The 22,500-nt window shown below is 47.3% G+C and overlaps 2 protein-coding genes across 5 annotated transcripts in view; both read left to right on the top strand.

Annotated features, from left to right (window-relative positions):
- The window catches only part of plekha1b (pleckstrin homology domain containing, family A (phosphoinositide binding specific) member 1b), a 34,278-nt gene extending 31,121 nt beyond the window's left edge, over positions 1 to 3,157 (top strand). For 2 of the 4 annotated variants that reach the window (XM_031567673.2, XM_012828729.3), the window contains exon 13: positions 1,360 to 1,704. In XM_031567673.2, the coding sequence (XP_031423533.1) occupies positions 1,360 to 1,561 (202 nt within the window). In that variant the 3' untranslated portion in view covers positions 1,562 to 1,704. Of the gene's footprint in view, positions 1 to 836; positions 969 to 1,359 lie in introns of those variants that run through there. The other 2 variants (XM_012828728.3, XM_031567677.2) reach the window with 2 other exon arrangements.
- Positions 3,158 to 20,747: 17,590 nt separating this feature from the next.
- The window catches only part of htra1b (HtrA serine peptidase 1b), a 34,438-nt gene continuing 32,685 nt past the window's right edge, over positions 20,748 to 22,500 (top strand). The window contains exon 1 of the mRNA XM_031567648.2: positions 20,748 to 21,455. Coding sequence (XP_031423508.1) covers positions 20,996 to 21,455 — 460 coding nt within the window. The 5' untranslated portion in view covers positions 20,748 to 20,995. The remainder of the gene's footprint in view (positions 21,456 to 22,500) is intronic.

Below are 22,500 nucleotides of genomic sequence, written 5' to 3'. Positions count from 1 at the left end.
CCTTTCTGCTATCTTTCTATTCTGTGCCCATGATCATGATCTTTCATGTCCTTTCTGTGCCCATGATCATGATCTTTCATGTCCTGTCTACTCACTGTCATTTGTATTTACATCAAAACAAACACAAAAAAAGGTTATTAGATGTCCCCGACTTTCTAGCTTATTGTACTTCATAAGGAGACAAAAAGCAGCTCCTTATATCACTATAAAGGTGAACATTTAAAGTGTCCCGCATCTTTAAATCGGATTTAAAGGTTCCTAGTGGAGGCTTTACAGGTTCTCCTCTACAGGTTCTCCTGTTCTCCCGACCTTCTATCCACGCTGTTCTAAAAAGCGGTGTGCCCCCTCAGGGTCAGGTAGAAGCCTTGTTACTTTAATCCCCCCCCCCCATGTTTTACCCCCCAAGGTTAAAGCTGTGGTTAGTCGTCTTACCAACAGCATATCCCCCTGAGGCACTGGGAGGGGGGCTGACTGTGCTAGCCCATAAGCCTCTGCTCCACTGAAGTGATGGGGCCTTCCTGTTTGTGCCCGGGGGCTTGGAGACTCTATGGTGAATCTATGGGGACTCTGGTCTCTGTCTTTGTTGGGCTATGCCTGCAGAGATGAGGTGGGGTGGGCCGGGGTGGGGCACTTCCGGTGACTTCCAAACCCTCTCCAACTTAGAGTTTCAGAGCTGATGTCTGTGTGGCTAACGCCTTTAGCATGTCTGTGTGGCTAACGCCTTTAGCATGTTCTTATCTCTCTCTTCCTCTGTGTGTCCTCCCTCCCTCCATCTCCTTGTCTCTCACACTCTCTCCCTCCCTCCCTCCATCTCTGTCTTTGTATGTGTTTTCCAGAGAGTAAAGTGACTGAGCGTGTAGTGTTTCTTAAGAGGGCCCCCCTGTCAAGCTGAACGTCTGTGCTGCTCCTGCTCCTGCTCCTCCTGCTGTTCCTCCTGCACCTCCTCCTGCTCCTGCTCCTCCTCCTCCTCTTCCTCCTGCTCCTGTTGCTCCTCTTCCTCCTGCCACCTCTGCTGGTGCTGCCCTTGCTGCACAAACTCTAAACTCTATCTCTCACACACACACACACACACACACACACACACACACACACACACACACACACACACACACACACACACACACACACACACAGCATCTCTGGCTCTACACCTTTTACTACCATGCGTGTTGCTGCCTCTACTACAACCTGCCCAACCCCTCCGCTGCCTGTGATGTCACCCCCCCTCCCCCTCCCCAACACTACACCACCGCCTAATTATCATGTCTGACCACTGACTAAACAAACAATAAACAACAAGAACAACAAGGATATAAACAAGTCCATAAGCAACCTCACTGTGCCCCCCCCCCCCTGCAGAAGTGTGATGAGCGGCACCAAGGTTCAGTCTTCTACTGCAGCATGCAGAGCCCCCCCGCACCCCGCTCGCCCATCTCTATCCCAGGATGCACTGCTCCCGGGGCTGGGGCTGACCTGGGACCGTACGGACTTCCGGGAGCTGTTGCCGGGGGCGCCCAGGAGCAGGTTGTCCCTCCAGGAGATGCCACGGCTCTTCAAGTGAGCAGCGTTGCCACCGGCGATGAGACCGGCGATGCTGACGACGAAGATGATGAGGTGGATCCGTTGTCGTGGCAACGTGGAAACCCCTCCACACATCCCACGGATGAGGGGTTGAATGTTTCCAAAGTGTGAGGCACACACTGATATGTGACACACACCTGATAAAATGCCACACACACACACACGAACACTCACACACACACACACACACAGCCAAGAGGGAGCACAGAGAAATGCACAAACACACACACAAACTATTAAAACATATACATACAAACACATTTAACATTCACACACATTTCATATATACATACATACACTGTACCATCCTACACACCCAGACTTATGCTGAACTCCTTACACACACACACACACACACACACACACACACACACACACACACATAGTGACCATTATCTATTCAGGACTGTAGAGGAGGGAGGTCTCTGAACACTGTCTCACACCCACTGTCCTTGTGGAGCAGTTCTTGGCGCAGAGTGTGTGTTCTTATTACGGTGTGTGTGTGTGTGTGTGTGTTTTTATAATATTGTCTATCTAATGCTATGTTTAGGTTGGCCGATGGAGGCAAGGATGGATGAATGAATGGATGAATGGATGAATTAATGAATGAATGAATGGATGGATGAATGGAGTGTCTCCATCTGGTGCAAATGAGTGTTTATTTTATTATAATTTTGTTATCTTCTCTTTCCTTTTGGCTCCTGGGTATTTATAGGTTGGTGTTGATATATAAATGACATACATACACAGAGTATGTTTAGATGAGATTGTTGATTAGGGTTATTAGAAAGTAGAAACATGTGGTTTTTTTTTGGTTTGTTTGTTTGTTTGTTTTTCGTAGACTGAATAAGAACTTTCTTTTTACTTTTGACATGAATTGCATAGATATCTGTTCCAGTTCCTGTGTCTCCCCTGGGTATAGCTGTTACGGGCTGGGCCGTTCTATATAGAGTGAGCTCCAGACATGGCTGTAGCTTTAGCCTCAACCCAGAATGTCATGGGCATACAGTAGGATGAATTTCCCTCACATAGTTTTTTTTAAAGAAAGTTAAAGACTTCAATAGAATCATGTATTGTATATTATTAGCTTAGCTATTCCTTATGATTTAGGGTCTGAGTCTGGATTTGCTTGGAAGAGGGCTGCACATGTTGGACACATAGACATCACCATGCGTACCAACCCATCCACACAAACGTTTTCTCTCCATCTCTCTCTCCCTCTCTCCCTCTCTCTCTCTCTCTCTCTCTCTCTCTCCCTCTTACACACAAATACACACACACACACATAAACACTGGAACAGTCAGATTAAGTGCCCTGCACCGTAAGACTAGATGTTCTGATGAACTTTTCCTTCTATTTGCTTCCGCTGAGGTGTGTGAAATAAACACTTGTTCCCTTAAAGAGCCGTTAGCCTGTGACGTAAGTGCCTGCTACTTCCGACTGTGAACGTAGAGATATAGCATTTGATTGACCCTTTTTTGGAACCTGTGTTTGAATCGTGACCCTGGTGTGTTCCCATCACATGTGTGCTTTATTTATTATGTGGAGTTTCAAATTAAACCGAATCCAACTGTTTTTTGTTTCTTGTGTTTTTCCTGTTCAGTTCTTTTCATACCCTCCTTGGCTCACATTTTTGCCCGAGAGAAACACATGACTGTCACGAGGAACTATGACTCAACAGTGCCACCAAGTGTTGCTGAGAGGAACTGGAAAAAAAAACTCTCTTAAATCAACGTTTGGTTCCCCTCCATTCCTCAGGCCAAACTCTTTTAAATAGTCAGGCGTGTGTGTGTGTGTGTGTGTGTGTGTGTGTGTGTGTGTGTGGCCAAACTCTTTTAAATAGTCAGGCCATGTTAAATGGTGTCTTTTATAGGCCCCGGGTGTGCCGTGAATGTGCCAGGGTGCTCTGAGTATGACTTTAATGATCCTCTTAAGCGGAGGTCACTGCTGGCTGCAGACACACCAGAGGAGGCCACTGGAGGACGGGGGTGTACTGCCCTCAGCTGGTATCGTGTGTGTGTGTGTGTGTGTGTGCGCGCGGGTGTGCCAATGCCCGTGTGTGTGTGTGTGTTTGCATGAGTGTGCGTGCGCATACTTAAGTTTACATGTGTTCATGCTTACGGGTATGCTTGTTTGTGTGGGTGTGTTCATGCATAAACATCTAGGTTTGTGTGTGTGTGTGTGTGTGTGTGTGTGTGTGTGTGTGTATACACATGCAGGCTTAAGGGTGCATGTCCTTATGGTTGTGTATTTGTGTTTTGTGAATGTGCACATATCTATGTGGGTGTGCATATTCTCTCTTCACTCTCAAGGTCAGCTAAAGGAACAGCGGACACCAGATGCCCTGCTGCACACTGTGTGTGTGTGTCTGTGTGTGTGTCTCTGTGTCTGTGTGTGTCTGTGTTTGTGTGTGACTGTGTCTGTGTGAGTGTGTGTGTGTGTGTGTATGTCTGTGTCTGTGTGTGTCTGTGTGTGTGTGTCTGTGTTTGTGTGTGTGTGTGTGTGTGTGTGTGTGTGTGTGTGTGTCTGTGTGTGACTGTGTGTGTGTCTGTGTGTGACTCTGTGTGTGACTGTGTGTGTGTGTGTGTGTGTGTGTCTGTCTCTGTCTCTGTGTCTGTGTGTATCTGTGCGTGTGTGTCTGTGTGTCTGTGTGTGTGTGTATGTCTGTGTGTGTGTATGTCTGTGTCTGTGTGTGTCTGTGTGTCTGTGTGTCTGTGTGTGTGTGTGTGTGTGTGTGTGTGTGTGCTCTGAACACGGAGGTGCACTGAGCACAGGGGTGAGGTGTCACTCCAGGCCTGTCTGTGTCTGTCCTGCTCATCCACGTTAGAGAGGAGAGAAGGTTATGAGGAACTGTGTGTGTGTGTGTGTGTGTGTGTGTGTGTGTGTGTGTGTGTGTCTGTGTCTGTGTGTGTCTGTGTGTCTGTGTGTGTGTGTGTGTGTGTGTGTGTGCTCTGAACACGGAGGTGCACTGAGCACAGGGGTGAGGTGTCACTCCAGGCCTGTCTGTGTCTGTCCTGCTCATCCACGTTAGAGAGGAGAGAAGGTTATGAGGAACTGTGTGTGTGTGTGTGTGTGTGTGTGTGTGTGTGTGTGTGTGTGTGTGTGTGTGTGTGTGTGTGTGAGAGAGAGAGAGAGAGGAGAGAAGGTTAATTCCCCTGGACTTCAGCACCGGTCAGACCCTGAGCGGGATTACAAGTGGAGATGTGTTTTTTATTTTGTTTTTATTTGTATTTATTTTGTGTGTGTTGGTTGTTTACATCATTAGGGACGAAATGGATATACTTTTACAGAGAGCCTAAGTGACCTAGGTGAATCTGAGTGTTTGCAGATGGAGACTGTGTCACGAGTGGAGAAGAGCAGATGGAGACTGTGTCACTCACGAGTGGAGAAGAATCTAAAATGATAAAATAATGTGAAGAAGGTTGGTTTGACACTCAGTGACCTTTACATTTCGACCTTTACATTTCGTTGCCTCTGTACCTGTACTCTGTGCAATGACAATAAATGTAATCCAATCCAATCTCCCCTCTAGTCATTAGAGGAAGGGTTCTTCTTGCCGTTCAGTGCCCATGTGATATGTGCTTCTCCTCTAGGCTTTACAGTGTGTAGTTTTTAATGGCATCTAGTGGTGCCGTTGCTGAATCGCAACCAGCTGAATACCCTTCCCTTTACGTGTGTGTGTGTGTGTGTGTGTGTGTATGTGTGTACCTGTGGTGGACGTCGAATGCCATAACAAGACAAAAAGCCCTGTCTCGAGCCAGTGTTTTGGTTTGTCCGTTCTGGGCTACTGTAGAAACATGGCGGCCTCTGTGGAAAAGGACCCGCTCCCTATGTAGATACCAAGGGCTCATTCTAAGCTAATGATAAGGACCCGCTCCCTATGTAGATACCAAGGGCTCATTCTAAGCTAATGAAGAGGACCCGCTCCCTATGTAGATACCAAGGGCTCATTCTAAGCTAATGAAGAGGACCCGCTCCCTATGTAGATACCAAGGGCTCATTCTAAGCTAATGAAGAGGACCCGCTCCCTATGTAGATACCAAGGGCTCATTCTAAGCTAATGAAGAGGACCCGCTCCCAATGTAGATACCAAGGGCTCATTCTAAGCTAATGAAGAGGACCCGCTCCCAATGTAGATACAAAGGGCTCATTCTAAGCCTACGAAAAGATAGTTACAGGTATTTATACACTAATGAAAACATAATTATGAATACTATATTCCATTTCTACTAATGCCATTAAAAACTACACACTGTACCTTTAAATAGGTTTGATCTGATTTTGTAACGATGAAGTTCATCTGGTGGCCCCATCAGTCCTGAAGAAGGTTGTTTTGCTTTTCTGCTTTTTGGTCTGACTTGATCTGACTTAAGTGAGCTGATTTAGCAAGGACAGGACTTTGGCATTGATCTGGAGCCTACATCCACAGAACAAACAGAGTGGTTTGGGTCCTCGTGTTTGTCCTGGAGACAGGAGGAGCCTTCCCAGAATGCAACAGGCTCAGGAGCGGATCCGGTTTGCATACTTGGACCTGATCCGGTGGCTTCGGAGGCATCTACTATCTGTCAGAAAGTTAGTAACTTCACTTCCTGTCTGCTGTAGCATCATCACAAAACATGAGTGCAAGCTCCCTCTCTTTCTCTCTCTCTCTCTCTCACACACACACACCCTCTCTCTCTCTCTCACACACACACACTCTCTCTCCCCCTTCTCTATCTCACACACACACCCTCTCTCTCTCTCTCCCTCTCACACACACACACACACCCTCTCTCTCTCTTTCTCTCACACACACACACCCTCTCTCTCTCTCTCTCACAAACATCCTCTCTATCTGTTTGGCCTAACTGTCATGGCTTCTACAATGGCTCGGTTGAACTCCCTGTCAACAGGAAGAAACCTTGAGCAGAAACCAGCTCATAAGGGGGGGCCCATCTGCCCTGCTGGGTACAGAGATGGAAAAGGGGGACAGAAGGGAAGAGAGGAGAGGAGAGGAGAGGAAAGGAAAGGAGAGGAAAGGAGAGGGGAGGAGAGGAGAGGAGAGGAGAGGGGAGAATCAGAAGCAAACAGATGAATTCATACATGCATCACAATAAAACATATTATCAAACATGTAGCATATACACACTCAAGGATACCTACAAGGTTGATAGTGGGAAAAAATGGAGGGAGCCAGCTTTCATTCTTTTATTCAAGTATTTCATTCAAGTATTTTGCAGAAAGGCTAAGTTGGTATGTACAGTATGCTCATCAGGTTACCATTATAAAGAGCCAGTGTACAGGTGAGATATGTTCATGTTTCATTAGTTCTAGTAAGTGTGTGTGCGATCTTGTGCCTGTCCATACAACAATTAATGGCAATCCACATACAGCACAGACATCTACCAGTTCACATTCATACAGATGTTTCCATGCAGCACAGACATATACCAGTTCACATTCATACAGATGTTTCCATACAAGTATCATCATCATCGCACACACACACACACACACTTACACTCTCCTCAACCTACATGCAAAAATCAGCCACAGTATCTACAGAAACACACACACACACACACACACACACACACCTGTAGGTGAAATTGGTACCAGCCTCACATGGGAGTACCAGACTATGTAGGTAACTTACCCTGTGAGCAGGAGCCGGGTGAATGTGGGTGCAATTGTGTGTAAATTGTGATACCGTCTTTGCGAGGGCCACCAAGACACACTGGTGCTGTCCTTGCAACAGCAACAATATGTTGGTAATCTCACCCGATTGGACAGGCATCAACCATTCAACACAAAGGCAGATCAATTAAGTTGAACACCTAGGGGGCGCCACACAAAGTGTAGTGTCCTCCACGTGGTCAAAATAATGATAATCCACAAATCAGTCTCGTTAAATATATCAGTCTCATAAAATATATTATACTATCAATTTGGAACTCTGATTAATAATTAAATTAATGACTACAACCAAAGTTACCTTACTAATAGTACGGTTGAAGGTCATTAGAATTCTGAATAGAAGAGGTTGGCAACGTCCATTCTTGTGCAACATTAAATAAACCAGCGTATATAAATCAAAGTATTTATTCACACAATGATAAGAAAATAACACACAATATGTAATCTAGCTAAATGTAACTAACCAATGAATTGAAGGAATAGGTGTATGTGTAATCGAGAGGGAGTGTGTGTGTGAGCTTGTGAGCTCGGGGTTGCGCTGTTAGGAGCGCGCCAGAAAGAATGTGTGTGTGTTCCTTTGTCTGATCACCGTAGTTCCGCGTGCATGTGTGTGCACGCACGCGAACATACATGTGATGTGAACAAGGACGAGCCTATATGCAGCGCGAAGTTCGAGTATTCTCTTCGCGTGTGAGGCTATGTGAAGGCCAATGTATGTGTAATCGTGCGCGATTAAGATGCCATGTTAGGAAAGAGGGAAATGGTTAGTGATGCATGCAAGACCCGATGTGTCTGAGAAGCAATCCTAACGATAACCCTTAGATGGTGTGGCGAAGCCAACTACCAGCTAACAATGAACATATATATAAACAGTTACGTTCAGTAAACAAAACATATGAAACACATGAACAATGGCATGTAAACAGTCTTATGCTTAGCCAGGTTGTGAATAGCTAGGATAGCTAAATGCCCAGTTAATGTCAGAGTTACCAGTCCTTTGGGAAAAGTGTTGGGCTGGTCCGACGTGGATAAGGCAGAGAAGCGATGATGCCGTCCGTAAATGGAGAAAGTTGTCCTTGCTGTGATGTCTGTGTCCCTGCAGTTTAGATCGGAGGATTTGATCGCTCAGAACGTTGCAGTCTGCCTTTTGTTCCCGTTGTGTGGAGTTAGCTAGCAGGTCTATCGTTAGCTGCTTTCGCTAAACTTACTGCGTCTCACTTATCAGTTCGGTGACTGAAATCTTAGGCATATGTCGGCCGTAAGAAGTGAGAACAAAGAGAGTAGTTCTTCACCGTGTGCAGGCGATGCCTGAGGTGAGAGGAGGTCAAAGAGGCTTGCTCCTCGGTCGAGGCCGGGAGGGAGAGCTGAAGAGGTCCTGGCCAGGTGGGCGCCGACAGAGAGAGAGTCACATCTGGGGAGATGCGGCTATTATCCACGCTCAGGTGGGCGTGGTTAAGAAAAGCATCAGGTTACATTTTTATGACAGGTAAAACCTGACGTAGTTTCCGGGGGAACCCATAGACAAGTTACTGATTAAAGTCAACCACAATGGACGAATTCCAGTGTACCTACACACCTTACACTTTCCTCAACCTACATGCAAAAATCAGCCACAGTATCTACAGAAACATACACACACAAACACAGACACACACACAGACACACACACACACACACACACACACACACACACACACATCTTACACTCTCCTCAACTTACATGCAAAAATCAAAAACACACATACACGCACACATGCCCTAATGTCTCACACGTCTCCGTGTCAAACTTACAACACACAGAAACACACACACATCCTCTCGCGTCACACTCTCTAACACTCAAGGCTTACACACACAGCTGCATCATGTCAGACGTGGACACACACCGCTCTCACTCTCTCAGTCTCTCCCGCCATGTGAGCGTCATACTAACTGTGTTTCCACATACAAATAAATATAAGTCCACGAGCACACACACACACACACACACACACACAGAGACACACACACGTCATGCCTGAACACTTGTAATCCATATCCCTCCATGGGATACAGTCTAGAACAAATTCATCTCAAGGCAATCTATTTCCAATCAGTCTGTGTTTGATGTAATGCCTCTATGGAGAGCTCCTAAAGACGCTGTTATTTATATCTCTGTGTGTGTGTGTGTGTGTGTGTATGCTCCTAAAGATGCTGGTCAGAGGTTCTAATAAAGAGCTTAACATGGTTAACAGTGTGGAGAACCGCATCCAATAAAGGGTTCCTCATATGAAGAGGCCTCTGCGGGGGAACTTTATTTTCAGTTCATTTGAGGGGCCCAAAATATATATATATATATATATGTGTGTGTGTGTGTGTGTGTGTGTGTGTGTGGTTGGGTATGTGTGGGTGTATATATATATAGACACACACACACACACACACACACACACACACACACACACACACACACACACACACACATACACATCCATCCATGCAGTCTCAGCAAGCTAAACATCTTCAATGCTGTTCAAGAGGTGAGAGGGAGATAGAGACACAGAGACAGAAAACCTTGGATTTGGAGGATGCTGGAACTTTCCTCATACACACACACACACACACACACACACACACACACACACACACACACACACAGACACACACATACATAATTCACACACACACTTCCTCTCGTTGTCCTGCAGGTCACGCAGGCTGGAGCAAGGCTGTGTTATTGCAGCGAATGAAACTGAGCTCTGAAGAAGGTCAGGGTGTGATCCGTCCGACATGTTACGTGCTTTCACCACACACACACACACACACACACACACACACACACACACACACACACACACACACAGCTCTGAAGAAGGTCAGGGTGTGATCCGTCCGACATGTTACGTGCTTTCACCACACACACACACACACACACACACACACACACACACACACACACACACACACACACACACACACACACACACACACACACAGCTCTGAAGAAGGTCAGGGTGTGATCCGTCCGACATGTTACGTGCTTTCACCGCAAAGAGTTGCACAAGTTTTAATGTGCAGAAGAATGTGTTTTCCTCCGCAGTCCTCCTTCTCAGAACAATAAAGTCAGCCAAGACTACACACTCATATAAACTCAGATGATATACACACACACACACACACACACACTCATATAAACTCAGCCCCGGCCCAGGGGAGCCTTCGGAGCAGAGCTGACAATTAGAGCCCAGTGATCACAAGATGACCTCCACACACTGATCACCATCAGGGTTATTAGAGATGACAGATGACACACACACACACACACACTCACACACACTCTCTCTCTCTCTCTCTCTCTCTCTCTCTGTCTCTCATCTCTCTCTCACTCTCTCTCTCTCATATCTCTCTCTCTGCCTCTCTCTCTTTCTCCCTCTCTCTCTCTCTCATCTCTCTCTCTCATATCTCTCTCTGCCTCTCTCTCCCCCCCCCCTCTCTCTCTCTCTCATCTCTCTCTCTCTCTTTCCCTCTCACTCTCACTCTCACTCTTAGTTTTTCTTTAGCTACACACCCCTGTACATACTTGTGGTCCAGTTTGAGATGAAGCTCACAAACACACATAAACACACGCAACACAAAAACACTCTCACAGAGTCCTCTGTGTTCCCTTATGCGCTTGGCTTTGTGTGTGTGTTCTTGTATGCTTTTGACTTAGGGAAGAGTGTGTGTGTGTGTGTGTGTATGTGTGTGTGTGTGTGTTCTTGTATGCTCTTGGCTTAAGGAAATGTGTGTGTGTGCGTACATATGTGGGAGTGTGTTTGTGTGTATGTTCTGATATGTTCTTGGCTTAGGGAAGTGTGTGTGTGTGTGTGTGTGTAATTGTTTGTGTGTTTCGTATGTTCTTGCTTAGGGAAGTGAGTGTGTTTATGTGTCTGTGTTTTAGTGTGTAGTCTTGGATGCTCTTGGCTTAGGGAAGTGTGTGTGTGTGCATATGTGTGTGTGTGTGTGTATGTTCTCATATGTTCTTGGCTACGGGAAGTATGTGTGTGTGTGTGTGTGTGTTCTTGTATGTTCTTGTATGTTCTTGGCTTAGGGAACTGTGTTTGTGTATGTTTGTGTGTGTTTGTGTGTATGTGTATGTGTGTGTATTTGTATGTGTGTGTTCTCGTATGGTCTTGCTTAGGGAAGTGTGTGTGTTTATGTGTGTGTGTTTGAGTGTGTGTTCTTAGATGCTCTTGGCTTATGGAAGTGTGTGTGTGTGCATATGTGTGTGTGTTTGTGTGTATGTTCTCATATGGTCTTGCCTTAGGGAAGTGTGTGTGTTTGTGTGTGTGTGTGTGTGTGTTATCGTATGTTCTTGGCTTAGGGATATGTGTGAGTGGGTATGTATGTGTGTGTGTGTGTGTGTGTGTGTGTGTGTGTGTGTGTGTGTGTGTGTGTTATCGAATGTTCTTGGCTTAGGGAAGTGTGTGTGTTCTCGTAGGGAAGTGTGTAGTTTAAAGAAGTGATGGTGGGCCTGTGGCAGCCTCCTCAGCACTGCTTGTTCCAGGAACTCCTCTCTTCTCCTCTCCTCTCCTCTCCTTTCCTCTATCTCCTCTCCTCTTGGCTTAGGGAAGTGTGTGTTTGTGTGTGTGTGTGTGTGTGTGTGTGTGTGTGTGTGTGTGTGTGTGTCTGTTCGTGTGTGTGTGTGTGTGTGTGTGTGTGTGTGTGTGTGTGTGTGTTCCAGGAACTCCTCTCCTTCCCTTCTGGTTCCCTTTGGTGACTTGATGTTGATGAGAGGCCTGGTCCCTCACGACACCCATTTACCTAGTGTGCTAGTGTAGGCTAGTGTGAGCTAGTGTGAGATAGTGTGTGTGTGTGTGTGTGTGTGTGAGAGAGAGAGTGTGTGTATATGAGAAAGAGAGAGAGAGAGAGAGAGAGAGAGAGTATCTTTTCATCCTTTTGGTTGAGTTTCTCCACAGCTACTTCATCAGGATGGCTACACCAGGTGTGTGTGTGTGTGTGTGGGGGGGGGGGGGGTTGCTGGAGGGACTGGAAGGACCAGCAGGACCAGCAGCCTAAGCCGCCTCTCTGCAGGTCTAATGGCAGCCTTGTAAAACCACACTGAGACCATGAACTCAGTAAAGGTGAAGACATTAAGTGCAATAAGTCTTTTGGAAGTGGAGAACACTGATGCCATTTAAAAGAACGTCCTGACGTTTTTTTTTGAGTAACTGTTATTGAAAAACGATTAGAATGTATCAAAGCACAAAGGTATTATGTAACATCTGCCTCTGTGGCAGACCTGGTTTGCTGTTGGTGTTTTTATCATGTTTGTTTCAGGGTTCAAACGCACCACTACTGACAGACCACAGCACGTGCCTCGAAATAGATTAGTCCTGGTTGCAGCTGCCTGTGGAGTTCATGGAGCTTTGAACTAGAACAGATCCCTCACCATCACCGACGGTTCCCTCCCAGACAAGACAGGTTGAGGACAGGCCAACATCTGTCTCCACGGTTCCCTCCCAGAGAAGACAGGCTGAGGACAGGCCAACATCTGTCTCCTATCATGTGTTTAACCAGGAAGTTCTCATTGAGATACAACATCTCTTCTGCCAAGGCGTCCTGGTCAAGATGGGCAGCAAAATAAGGGTTTCATCTGAAAGCACAAACAGAGACAAACACATACCCAAACACAAACAACACAAAACACACAGGGTTCAAGGGCTGAAAAGGATCATGGAAAATAATGGCACGTTGTTAAGAATAATGACATTCTTTTGTAATAACTGGTTTAAAAATATTTTGCAACCATGTCAAGAGAGGGTAAAGATTCCATGTCAAGTATGTGTTGCAGCTTAATCAAAGCTGGCGGAACATGGCAGGAATAGGCATAGTATAGCTACTGGGACGATTTTAGCAAAATAAATATGTATTGTAGCTTACCCAATAATAAGTATTTATTCATTTGCAGTAATACAACTGAACTCTTGGGTTTTTCTCCTTAGACACAGTGAAGACACAGTGAACCATTTCACATAAGTTACAATTGTGTGTACGGGCGCTTACAACAGTAATAAACCGCAACGCTGCATGCTAGACTACATTCAGATGCATGCATATGAAAACACAAACACAAAGGAGTGGAATGGGAGTCGCAATAAATGCAGCAATCTGGGAATCATCCTGCATGGGGTAAAAGAATTTGGGGTTTTGAGGTTTATATAGCTGAGCAAACAGCACCTGCCAGTGCACCCCAGTCAAAGGCCCAGGGGGGGAGAGCGGAGGGTAATTATGGGATGTCTGTGAGTGATGCAGGGCTAAATCACAGGCCTTGAGCCTCGTCCAGCTGGTTGGGTAGAGACCAGGCCTCCCTGACCGCTTTTGGGTGTGAAAGCCCAGCTGCGGCCCCTCTGATGAGGACGAGGAGAGGGACGAGGAGAGGGGGGAGAGGGACGAGGAGAGGGAGGAGGAGAGGAAGAGAGGGAAGAGGAGAGGAGGGAGGAGAGGAGGGAGGAGACGGACGAGGAGAGGGAGGAGATGGACGAGGAGAGGGAGGAGGAGAGGAGGAGAGGGAAGAGGAGAGGTGGGGAGGAGGGGGAGAGGGAGGAGAGGGACAAGGAGAGGGAGGAGGAGAGGGAGGAGGACAGGGGCGAGAGGGAGGAGGATGATGCAGTGCACAAAGCATCTCCTGGCAACAGAGGGGAGAGCAGAACTCGGGCCAAGGGCGGGATGGGGATTACAAGCAGTAATGCCTCCTCTCTGTCTCTCTGTCTCTCTGTTCCGGTATAACTCTATATCTCTTTATCACTGTCATTAGTTCACTTTTTGCTCTCATTCTCTCCCTTCATTTCTTCTATCCTTCTTTTTTTCTCCTTTTCATCTCTTTCTCTATTTCTCTCTCTCCCTTTGTTTTTCTTCTCCTTTATCTCACTCCATCTCTCTCTGTACATTGTGTTTAATGGGTCTGCCTCCCTTCTCTCCTCTCTAAGCACAAAGGTTTTATTCCTCGCTCCCCGCCACAACTCAACACACAACAGTCGGCCGTCTCTCCTCAGGCAGAGATAGAAACTCATGTGACTCATTCCAAATTCAAAACATAATTCAGTCCGATGTTCTTTCGGGCATAATGTTTTATTCATAAGCAATAAATTAAAGAAAACTAAATATTTAGTGTTGAAATGGCCACATTATAACTGGGATTTTTACATTTATGTGTCCGCTGGCACTCTTTATCGTTCGCAATCACAACCACATGGGGCAGGGGGCCGCAGAACAAAATGTGATGTTTTTATCATCATTCGCGGAGGCCAAGGGGAAACAAACTAACAAACAAAAACATAGAAACATGTACGCACACACTTCTCTTTAGGACAAGATGGCGTTAGAAAGGGACGGCACACCATGTCTCGTTCATACTCTATTCTTCACTGGACGTGGAACCCTGATCGCAAGAACACTCACGAGAACACGGTCCGTTTGGATCGTCAGCGGCGCCGGCACCACCAGCACCAGCGGCAGTGGCGGTGGCAGAGGGAGAGCATCAAACAGGCGTGACTCATTTGTACTGAGGAGCGCTTCAGAGAAGCCCGGGGTGGTGCTGCCTGTTCTGGGAAGGCCTCTCATCACCCACCGCCTCTCGTCAGCGCGCACCACCGCACGCCACTCTGCCCCGTGTAACAGTCAAACAAGCCTCCAGGCCTCCAGGCTTCCAGGCCTCCAGTCCCTCACACATCATTAACACACAGCCCCGACGCCAGCCAGCACAGGCCTGGGCCAGTCCTACACTGAGCATCTGCAAAGAGGGAGGGGGGGCTTGTGTGTGGGAGTGTGATCTGTGGGTCAGCGAGTGTTTCTTCCTTACAGCATGTCCACAGCGCTCACACACGTGTGTCTGTGTGTGTATGTGTGTGTGTGTGTGTGTGTGTGTGTGTGTGTGTTCTGTGGTTATGTAATAGTAACCGAACCCTTTCCCCTAAATCGCTGTGGACAGAGGTGCTGATGAGCTACCAGTTTGGAATCGATCCGCTCGGCTCTCCACACAGCAGCCAACCGTTGGCGGAACCCAGCCCACATCCGGTCCACACCCGGCCCATATACGGCCCAGATCCGGCAGAACCGTTCCACGGTCAGCTGCCATCTAGAGCACACAGAACCAATCAGTGAGCAGCACAGAGGGCAAAAGGCCCTGCTGGGTGCCAAGGGTGAGCTGCTGTGACTGAGGCTTCAAATAGTGGCTGAGGCGTGAATGGAGGCAAATGGTCCCATCAGTGATGGCCTTGGAGGAGCTGGGAGGCAGGAGAAAGCCACCCAAAGTGACATCAGTGATGGCTCTGCTTGCTGAAGCTGGGAGGCAGGAGAAAGCCACCCAAAGTGACATCAGTGATGGCTTTGCTTGGAAGAGCTGGGAGGCAGGAGAAAGCCACCCAAAGTGATTGGCAATGAGGACAACAAGGTTTGCCTGAAAGGACAGCAAATTTCATAAAATGGTTACACCACATTAGAAATAATGCTGCAAACAGTAACCTTTTTTGCTCCTTTTGTGCAATGTTATGATCGCTGAAGAAGTTTCTCTTTGGCCTGCATGGTGCTTATAGCATAACTCTGGGCACAGTGTGTGAAAAGCTCACAGCAGGTCTAGGTTGAGACCGATGATGTCAATGATATCTGCACTATTGCAGTGCAGTGTACCACAGGGAGTAAGGGATCATGGCTACTGAGAACAATTCAAAGTGGAAAACAAATATGCGTGTTTGGGTTATGGTGTAATATACAGTGGTATTGGATGACTGCCTGCCTGTGGAAAAGTGTATCTTAAACCATCAGGGTATAACACCGGTAGATGTGTGAAAATCACACTTGACATTGAATCTGGGGGAGCGCTTAGCTCCGGTGGAATTTAGAACATTACCAGTGTTCACATGCAGACCCGCCTAGCGCCCCGACTTCTGGAGATGAAAGTGAAACTGACAGGAGAGGTTGCCATGGTGATCCCATTGCTATTCCAGTTCCATGTCAATATCTGTTGTAGCCATACCTGTTGTATTGTATTGTGTTGTGTTGTGTTGTGTTGTGCCATGCCGTGCCGTGCCGTGCTGTGCTGTGCTGTGCTGTGCTGTGTTGTGTTGTGTTGTACTGTGTTGTGCTGTGCCCTGCTGTGCTGTGCTGTGCTGTGCTGTGCTGTGCTGTGTTGTGCTGTGTGCTGACCCTCAGGTGTCTGGGTGAGTGTGCGGGTCGGGTCAGCCGGTCCTGCGACACAAGGTGTTGTTGACTGAGCTGTGTGGGTGTGTGTGTGTGTGTGTGTGTGAGCTGTGTGTGTGTGTGTGTGTGTGTGTGTGTGTGTGTGTGTGTGTGTGTGTGTGTGTGTGAGCTGTGTGTGACACAGAGCATGCTCTTGGCTCCAGAGCGGTCAGGGTGTGAGGTCATGGGTTTGGGCTTCTCGTGGGTCTCTCGACCCAGTCTCTCTGGTGCCGCTGCTGGTTACTGTAACCGTAACGCAAACAAACACACCAGAGGGCTGCAAAACACTGTGTGTGTGAGAGCCGGGAAGATCTGTGTGTACATGTGTGTGTAGAGTATGTGTGTGCTGTGTTTGTGTCTGTAGATTATGGGTGTGTGCGTGTGTATTGTGCATGAGTATGTGTATATGTATGTGTGTGTGTGTGTGTGTGTGTGTGTGTGTGTGTGTGTGTGTGTGTGTGTGTGTGTGTGTGAGAGTAATATCTGTGTGTGTGTGTGTGTGTGTGTGTGTGTGTGTGTGTGTGTGTGTGTGTGTGTGTGTGTGTGTGAGAGAGAGTAATATCTTTCTGTGTGCATGTGTGTGTTTGTGTATGTGTGTGTGGGCATGTGTAAATGAATGCACATGTGTGTATATGCAATGTGAGCGTGTGCGTGTGTGTGTGTGTGTGTGTGTGTGTCCATCCATTACACGCCTTCATGTGTTATGTCATGTCGTCAATCCATCTTGGATGCACGGCGCACATGGAATGCATTATGGGATCGGCGTTCCGTTCCAGAGCCTAACTCTTTGGAGTGTGCATGACGAACATTCCGGAAAGCTGAGGTCTGCGTGCAAAGCGCTCTCCAAGCCTGTGGACTCAGCCCCGAGGCAGGGAGGCTCCTCTGCCTTCTGTTACCTCTGCCCCCAGGGGCAAACATTATGGGCCGGGGTGGGGCAGGAAGGCTAAGATGCGGCCCTGGCAGTAAAGTGTGTCAGCGCAGATATGGTGCAGGAGGAATTCAGTGAGGTCACATGTGATTTATTCTGGTGCGTGCTTAGCGTATTAAACATCGATGTCCCTTAGCTTGATATTGAATGAAAATACTGTCAACTACAGCATGGCTGAGGTGGTCATTAGCACATGGCTGAGGTGGTCATTGGTGGACAGGGGGATGAGTCCTGGGAATGACCTTAGTTGTTTTTGGGCTGGAGAGGAGCTGCTTTGGGGAGACACTCAATGGCGGAACGGACGGAAAATCAGGCCGTAACTTGACTGAAACAGGAGACGCAGCGGAATGGGAACTTTCCATATTTTCATGGTGGAACAGAGTTCATATCCATCAGATTTCAGCATTCCAGTCCAACCAGGAATGCCCGGCATGATGGTAGGGTTGCTCTTATGTTTGTGTGAGTGTGTGTGTGTGTTTGTGCGTTTGTGTCTCTGTGTCTCTGTGTGTGTGTGTGTGTGTAGAGAAATAGGAGACTCATGGTGAAATGCCTCCAAGGCTCCATCATCTCTCAAAGGGTGCTGCAAATGAGAAGAGATGCAAAGACAAATCTGGCTCCTCATTTATGTGTTGTTGTTGTTGTTGTTGTTGTTGTGTATGTGACCGCACTCACTCTACGCTGTCCTCTATGATGGTGTGTTTAAGGGTTTCCTGTGTTTCTCTCCATCCTGTTTCCGCTGCAGCTGAAGACTTCTCCTCACGGAGCGTCACACACACACACACACACACACACACACACACACACACACACACACACACACACACACACACACACACACACAAACACACACACACACACACACACACACAGAAACACACACACACACATACACACACACACACAGACACACACACACACACACACACCATGGCTAATGCTTTTCTGTTTTTCTTTTTGGTGTTTTTTATTTTGTGTGTTTCTTACATATTCTGGTGTCTCAGCTTCAACAGGTGGCCCATGGCCACACTCTAACCCTTACCCTAACACATTCCCACACTCTAACCCTAACACATGCCCACACTCTCACCCTTACCCTAACACATGCCCACACTCTAACCCTAACACATGCCCACACTCTCACCCTTACCCTAACACATGCCCACACTCTAACCCTAATGCATGCCCATGCTCTGGGACTGCGGTCACTCTACGCGGCCATCTTTGATGGCTCTGAGGGGTCACCAGCGGTTCCCTCCATCCTGTGTCCGCTGCAGCTGAAGACTTTAGCTCGTGGAGACCGTCCCTCTGTTTGCTGGCTCACACACACAGTATTCCCCATGGGTCTGTTTGCTGGCTCACACACACAGTATTTCCCATGGGTCGATGTTCGGCTCCGCCGCCGGGCCTGTTTGTTCTGCCGCGTAAGACCCGTTATCTGATCCGTTTCTTCGTATCGCTCCTGGGTTTTGGCTCCTACCGCTAATTATACTAATTATCTCGCTGGAACAATGCTTATGTAATTAAGCCGGTTTTCGTAAGTGCTTCGCAACGCACTGGAAAAATCAATTGTTCAACCAACATGCAGCCTTGGGCGCAATAGCACATAATAGCAGCAGTGAATGTGGAGCTCTTAATAAGTTACAGTCTGGCATACGAACATTTGCTGCCAAAAGGGGAAATCACACATTGGCGCTATTAGATTCATTGTATGTCTGGTTGACTGTGTGTCAATTAAGCTCATTTGAGGAAGCCGGACATTATGGGTTTATATGGAGAAGCCTCAGGAGTCACTCTGAGGGAAGAACCCTCACCTGCAACGGGGCCGAGGTCACAGGGAAAGGGCACACTATAGCTCTGCACACTATAAAGGGCACACTACAGCTCTGCAAAGGTTTATATACATGAAATAGAAGTGAAAAAACATCAAAATAATAATAATAACAATAATAATAATAAAGGAATAGTAATAAATAAATAAGTGTGCAGTAGGTAAAAGAATAAAAAGAAGTTGAAATGAGTTGAAATAAGTGAGACAGTAGAGTAGAATTGAGTAATAACTACGACAGCTGCAGGAGAATTCAGTCCTAATACAGACGAGGTGACAGAACTCCCTCACTGATACACAGTACACACACGTGCACAACTCAGGGTGTGTGTGACTCGTTCCAAATGTGTGCGGCGTTAAAACAACAGGCAGTGTTCCCTAACTCAGAACTGGCAGGGAGCAGATGGAGTCAAAGCCTGCTCTGGGAACGAGTTTTACATTTCCAATTAAGAGAGATAAGATAGGTTTAAACCAATAACAGTTTTGTGACCATGACAGTGTGGAGAAGACTACTGACAGCAGGACCATGACACTGTCTGGAAGACTACTGACAGCAGGACCATGACACTGTCTGGAAGACTACTAACAGCAGGACCATGACAGTGTGTGGAAGACTACTAACAGCAGGACCATGACAGTGTGTGGAAGACTACTGACAGCAGGACCATGACACTGTCTGGAAGACTACTGACAGTGTGGAGAAGACTACTGACAGCAGGACCATGACACTGTCTGGAAGACTACTAACAGCAGGACCATGACAGTGTGTGGAAGACTACTGACAGCAGGACCATGACACTGTCTGGAAGACTACTGACAGTGTGGAGAAGACTACTGACAGCAGGACCATGACAGTGTGTGGAAGACTACTAACAGCAGGACCATGACAGTGTGTGGAAGACTACTGACAGTGTGGAGAAGACTACTGACAGCAGGACCATGACACTGTCTGGAAGACTACTGACAGCAGGACCATGGAACTGTGGGGAAGACTACTGACAGCCCAGTACTGCATAGGGCCTTTGGAACATGGCAGGCAGTAGAGATGTTTGAGATTTAGACAACAGATTGAAATGTGTCGGGGCCGCCCACAATATGTAGACACATCCCTGAGTGAACAAAAATTATGACTATTATTAGTGGTATTAGTATTAGTATTAGTAGTATTATTATTATTAGTAGTAGTAGTAGTAGCAGTAGTAGTAGTCCTAGTAGTAGTAGTAGTATACTGTTGTTGTTGTTGTTGTCGTCATCTTTAAATTGTTAACAGGTTTAAATTGTTAACAGGTTTTCAGGTAATGACGTTGACTGTATTGAGAAATTCCTGCAAATGGCCTCTTCCATTAGTCCACTCTAGTCAACTCTTCTTAAGCTTGCATGCGCACTGTTTATGTCCACCGCAGTGTGACCCCTCACCTTCCCCAGATATGACGCTTACACATTTAAGGAGGTGGGGCCAGTGCGTTTGCCCCAGTGCCCCTCCCACCAACGTGGGTTACGTCACACACACGCACCAATCACCGCTCTTGTTTATGTTGTCTAAAACGGGGTGCACTGCCTTTAAAAAGTCTGTCAGCACCGCCATGTAACTTGTGTGAATCGTGCGCTCTGCAGAACCCAACAACCAGCTGACTGAGAAAAGCGACTTGATACACTCCTTAGATACTTTTGTTACGTTGTTAAGTTATAAGCAAAGTGTTATATGTATACATATTTTTTGTAGGAACCTTAATTCATTTGTAGGGATCTCTGTTTTGTTGAACAGTCTCGGTCAGTCAGCAGTGATAAAATGCTTCTGTCTATCCTGTGCGCGGCTTTCCTTCTCGCGCCCACCCTGTGTGAAGCCGGGATCTCCAAACGCCATGTCATCGGCTGTCCTGACAAATGTGACAAATCTCTCTGCGCGCCCATCCCGGCTGATTGCCTCGCCGGCGACATCCTGGACCAGTGCGACTGCTGTCCCGTATGCGCCTCCGGAGAGGGCGAGCCGTGCGGGGGGGCCGGGCGTCTCGGGGACCCGGAGTGCGCGGAAGGGATGGAATGCCAGGTGGCGGACGGCGTCGGTTACTCTGTCACTGTCCGAAGACGGGGCAAGAACGGCGTGTGCGCGTGCAAAGGCTCGGATCCGGTGTGCGGCAGCGACGGCGTCTCTTACCGGAACATTTGCGAGCTGAAGAGATTGAGCAGCCGCGCGCAAAAGCTTCAGCAACCTCCCATCATTTTCATTCAAAGGGGAGCCTGCGGTAAAAGTAAGTTAATTTCAGCTCTGCCATGTATCAGATGTTGACCAGTTATTAATTTAGAAAAGACAATTAGCCAAACTGATGAATGCAGATTTGTGTTACATGCACTGCAATTTGTTACATGTTGCGCAATTTGCATATGCCTGCAGTAGGTTTAAAGATTTGTAAGTTGTGGCTTTTGCCACCTTGGGCTGTTTTTTACCAGTGAACTTCAAAACTTGATCTTGGTCATTTAAAGGTGTAGTGTCTTGTCATTTAAAGGTGTAGAGAAAACATGATGTGGCTAATGACAGATGGCTGGTCATTTAAAGGTGTAGAGAAAACGGTACAGAACATTGTTCTCTACATATATTGTATCATTTCGTATGTGAGCCTATGCGTGTAAGTGTGTGTGTGTGTGTGAGAGAGAGGATATCTTGCATTCCCAAGCACGGAGATATCTTCTCCAAGAAAGCAGAAGTCTTGGCACATGTCCAGTAAGGCTGGACAGCAGACATCTGGGAGGGAGAGAGACAGAGAGACAGAGAGACAGAGAGACAGAGAGACAGAGAGACAGAGAGAGAAGACAGCAGACCTCTGGGAGGGAGAGCTGTGGTCCAGTGTAAATGAGACCTAATGTGTCAATGCTGCAGCGGCAGCATCCATCAGCCTGGGCTTTCATTTAGACCAGTTCAGTTCAACTGCTGGAGTTTCTCCAGGAGGTGGTGGTTAGGTTCACACACACACATACACACACACACACACACACACACACACACACACACACACACACACACACACACACACACACACACACACACACACACAGAAATACAGGGAGAGAGAGACAGACTTTTTCACTCTTCTCCAGGCATGCACACTCAAATCTACACAAACACACTAGCAAATACAACCCCCCCCTCTCTCGCTCTCTCTCTCTCTCTCTCTCTCTCTCTCTCTCCCTTTCTCTCTCTCACACACGCACACGCGCACACTCTCTCTCTCATACACACACACACACACACACACACACACACACTTTCAGCACACGCAATCCATCCATCTCCCTTTT

The sequence above is a fragment of the Clupea harengus genome, chromosome 1 (genome assembly GCF_900700415.2).
Source record: "Clupea harengus chromosome 1, Ch_v2.0.2, whole genome shotgun sequence".
Taxonomy (NCBI): Eukaryota; Metazoa; Chordata; class Actinopteri; order Clupeiformes; family Clupeidae; genus Clupea; species Clupea harengus.
Note: the sequence above shows the minus strand (reverse complement) of the source record. Positions and strands in the feature narration are given on the sequence as shown.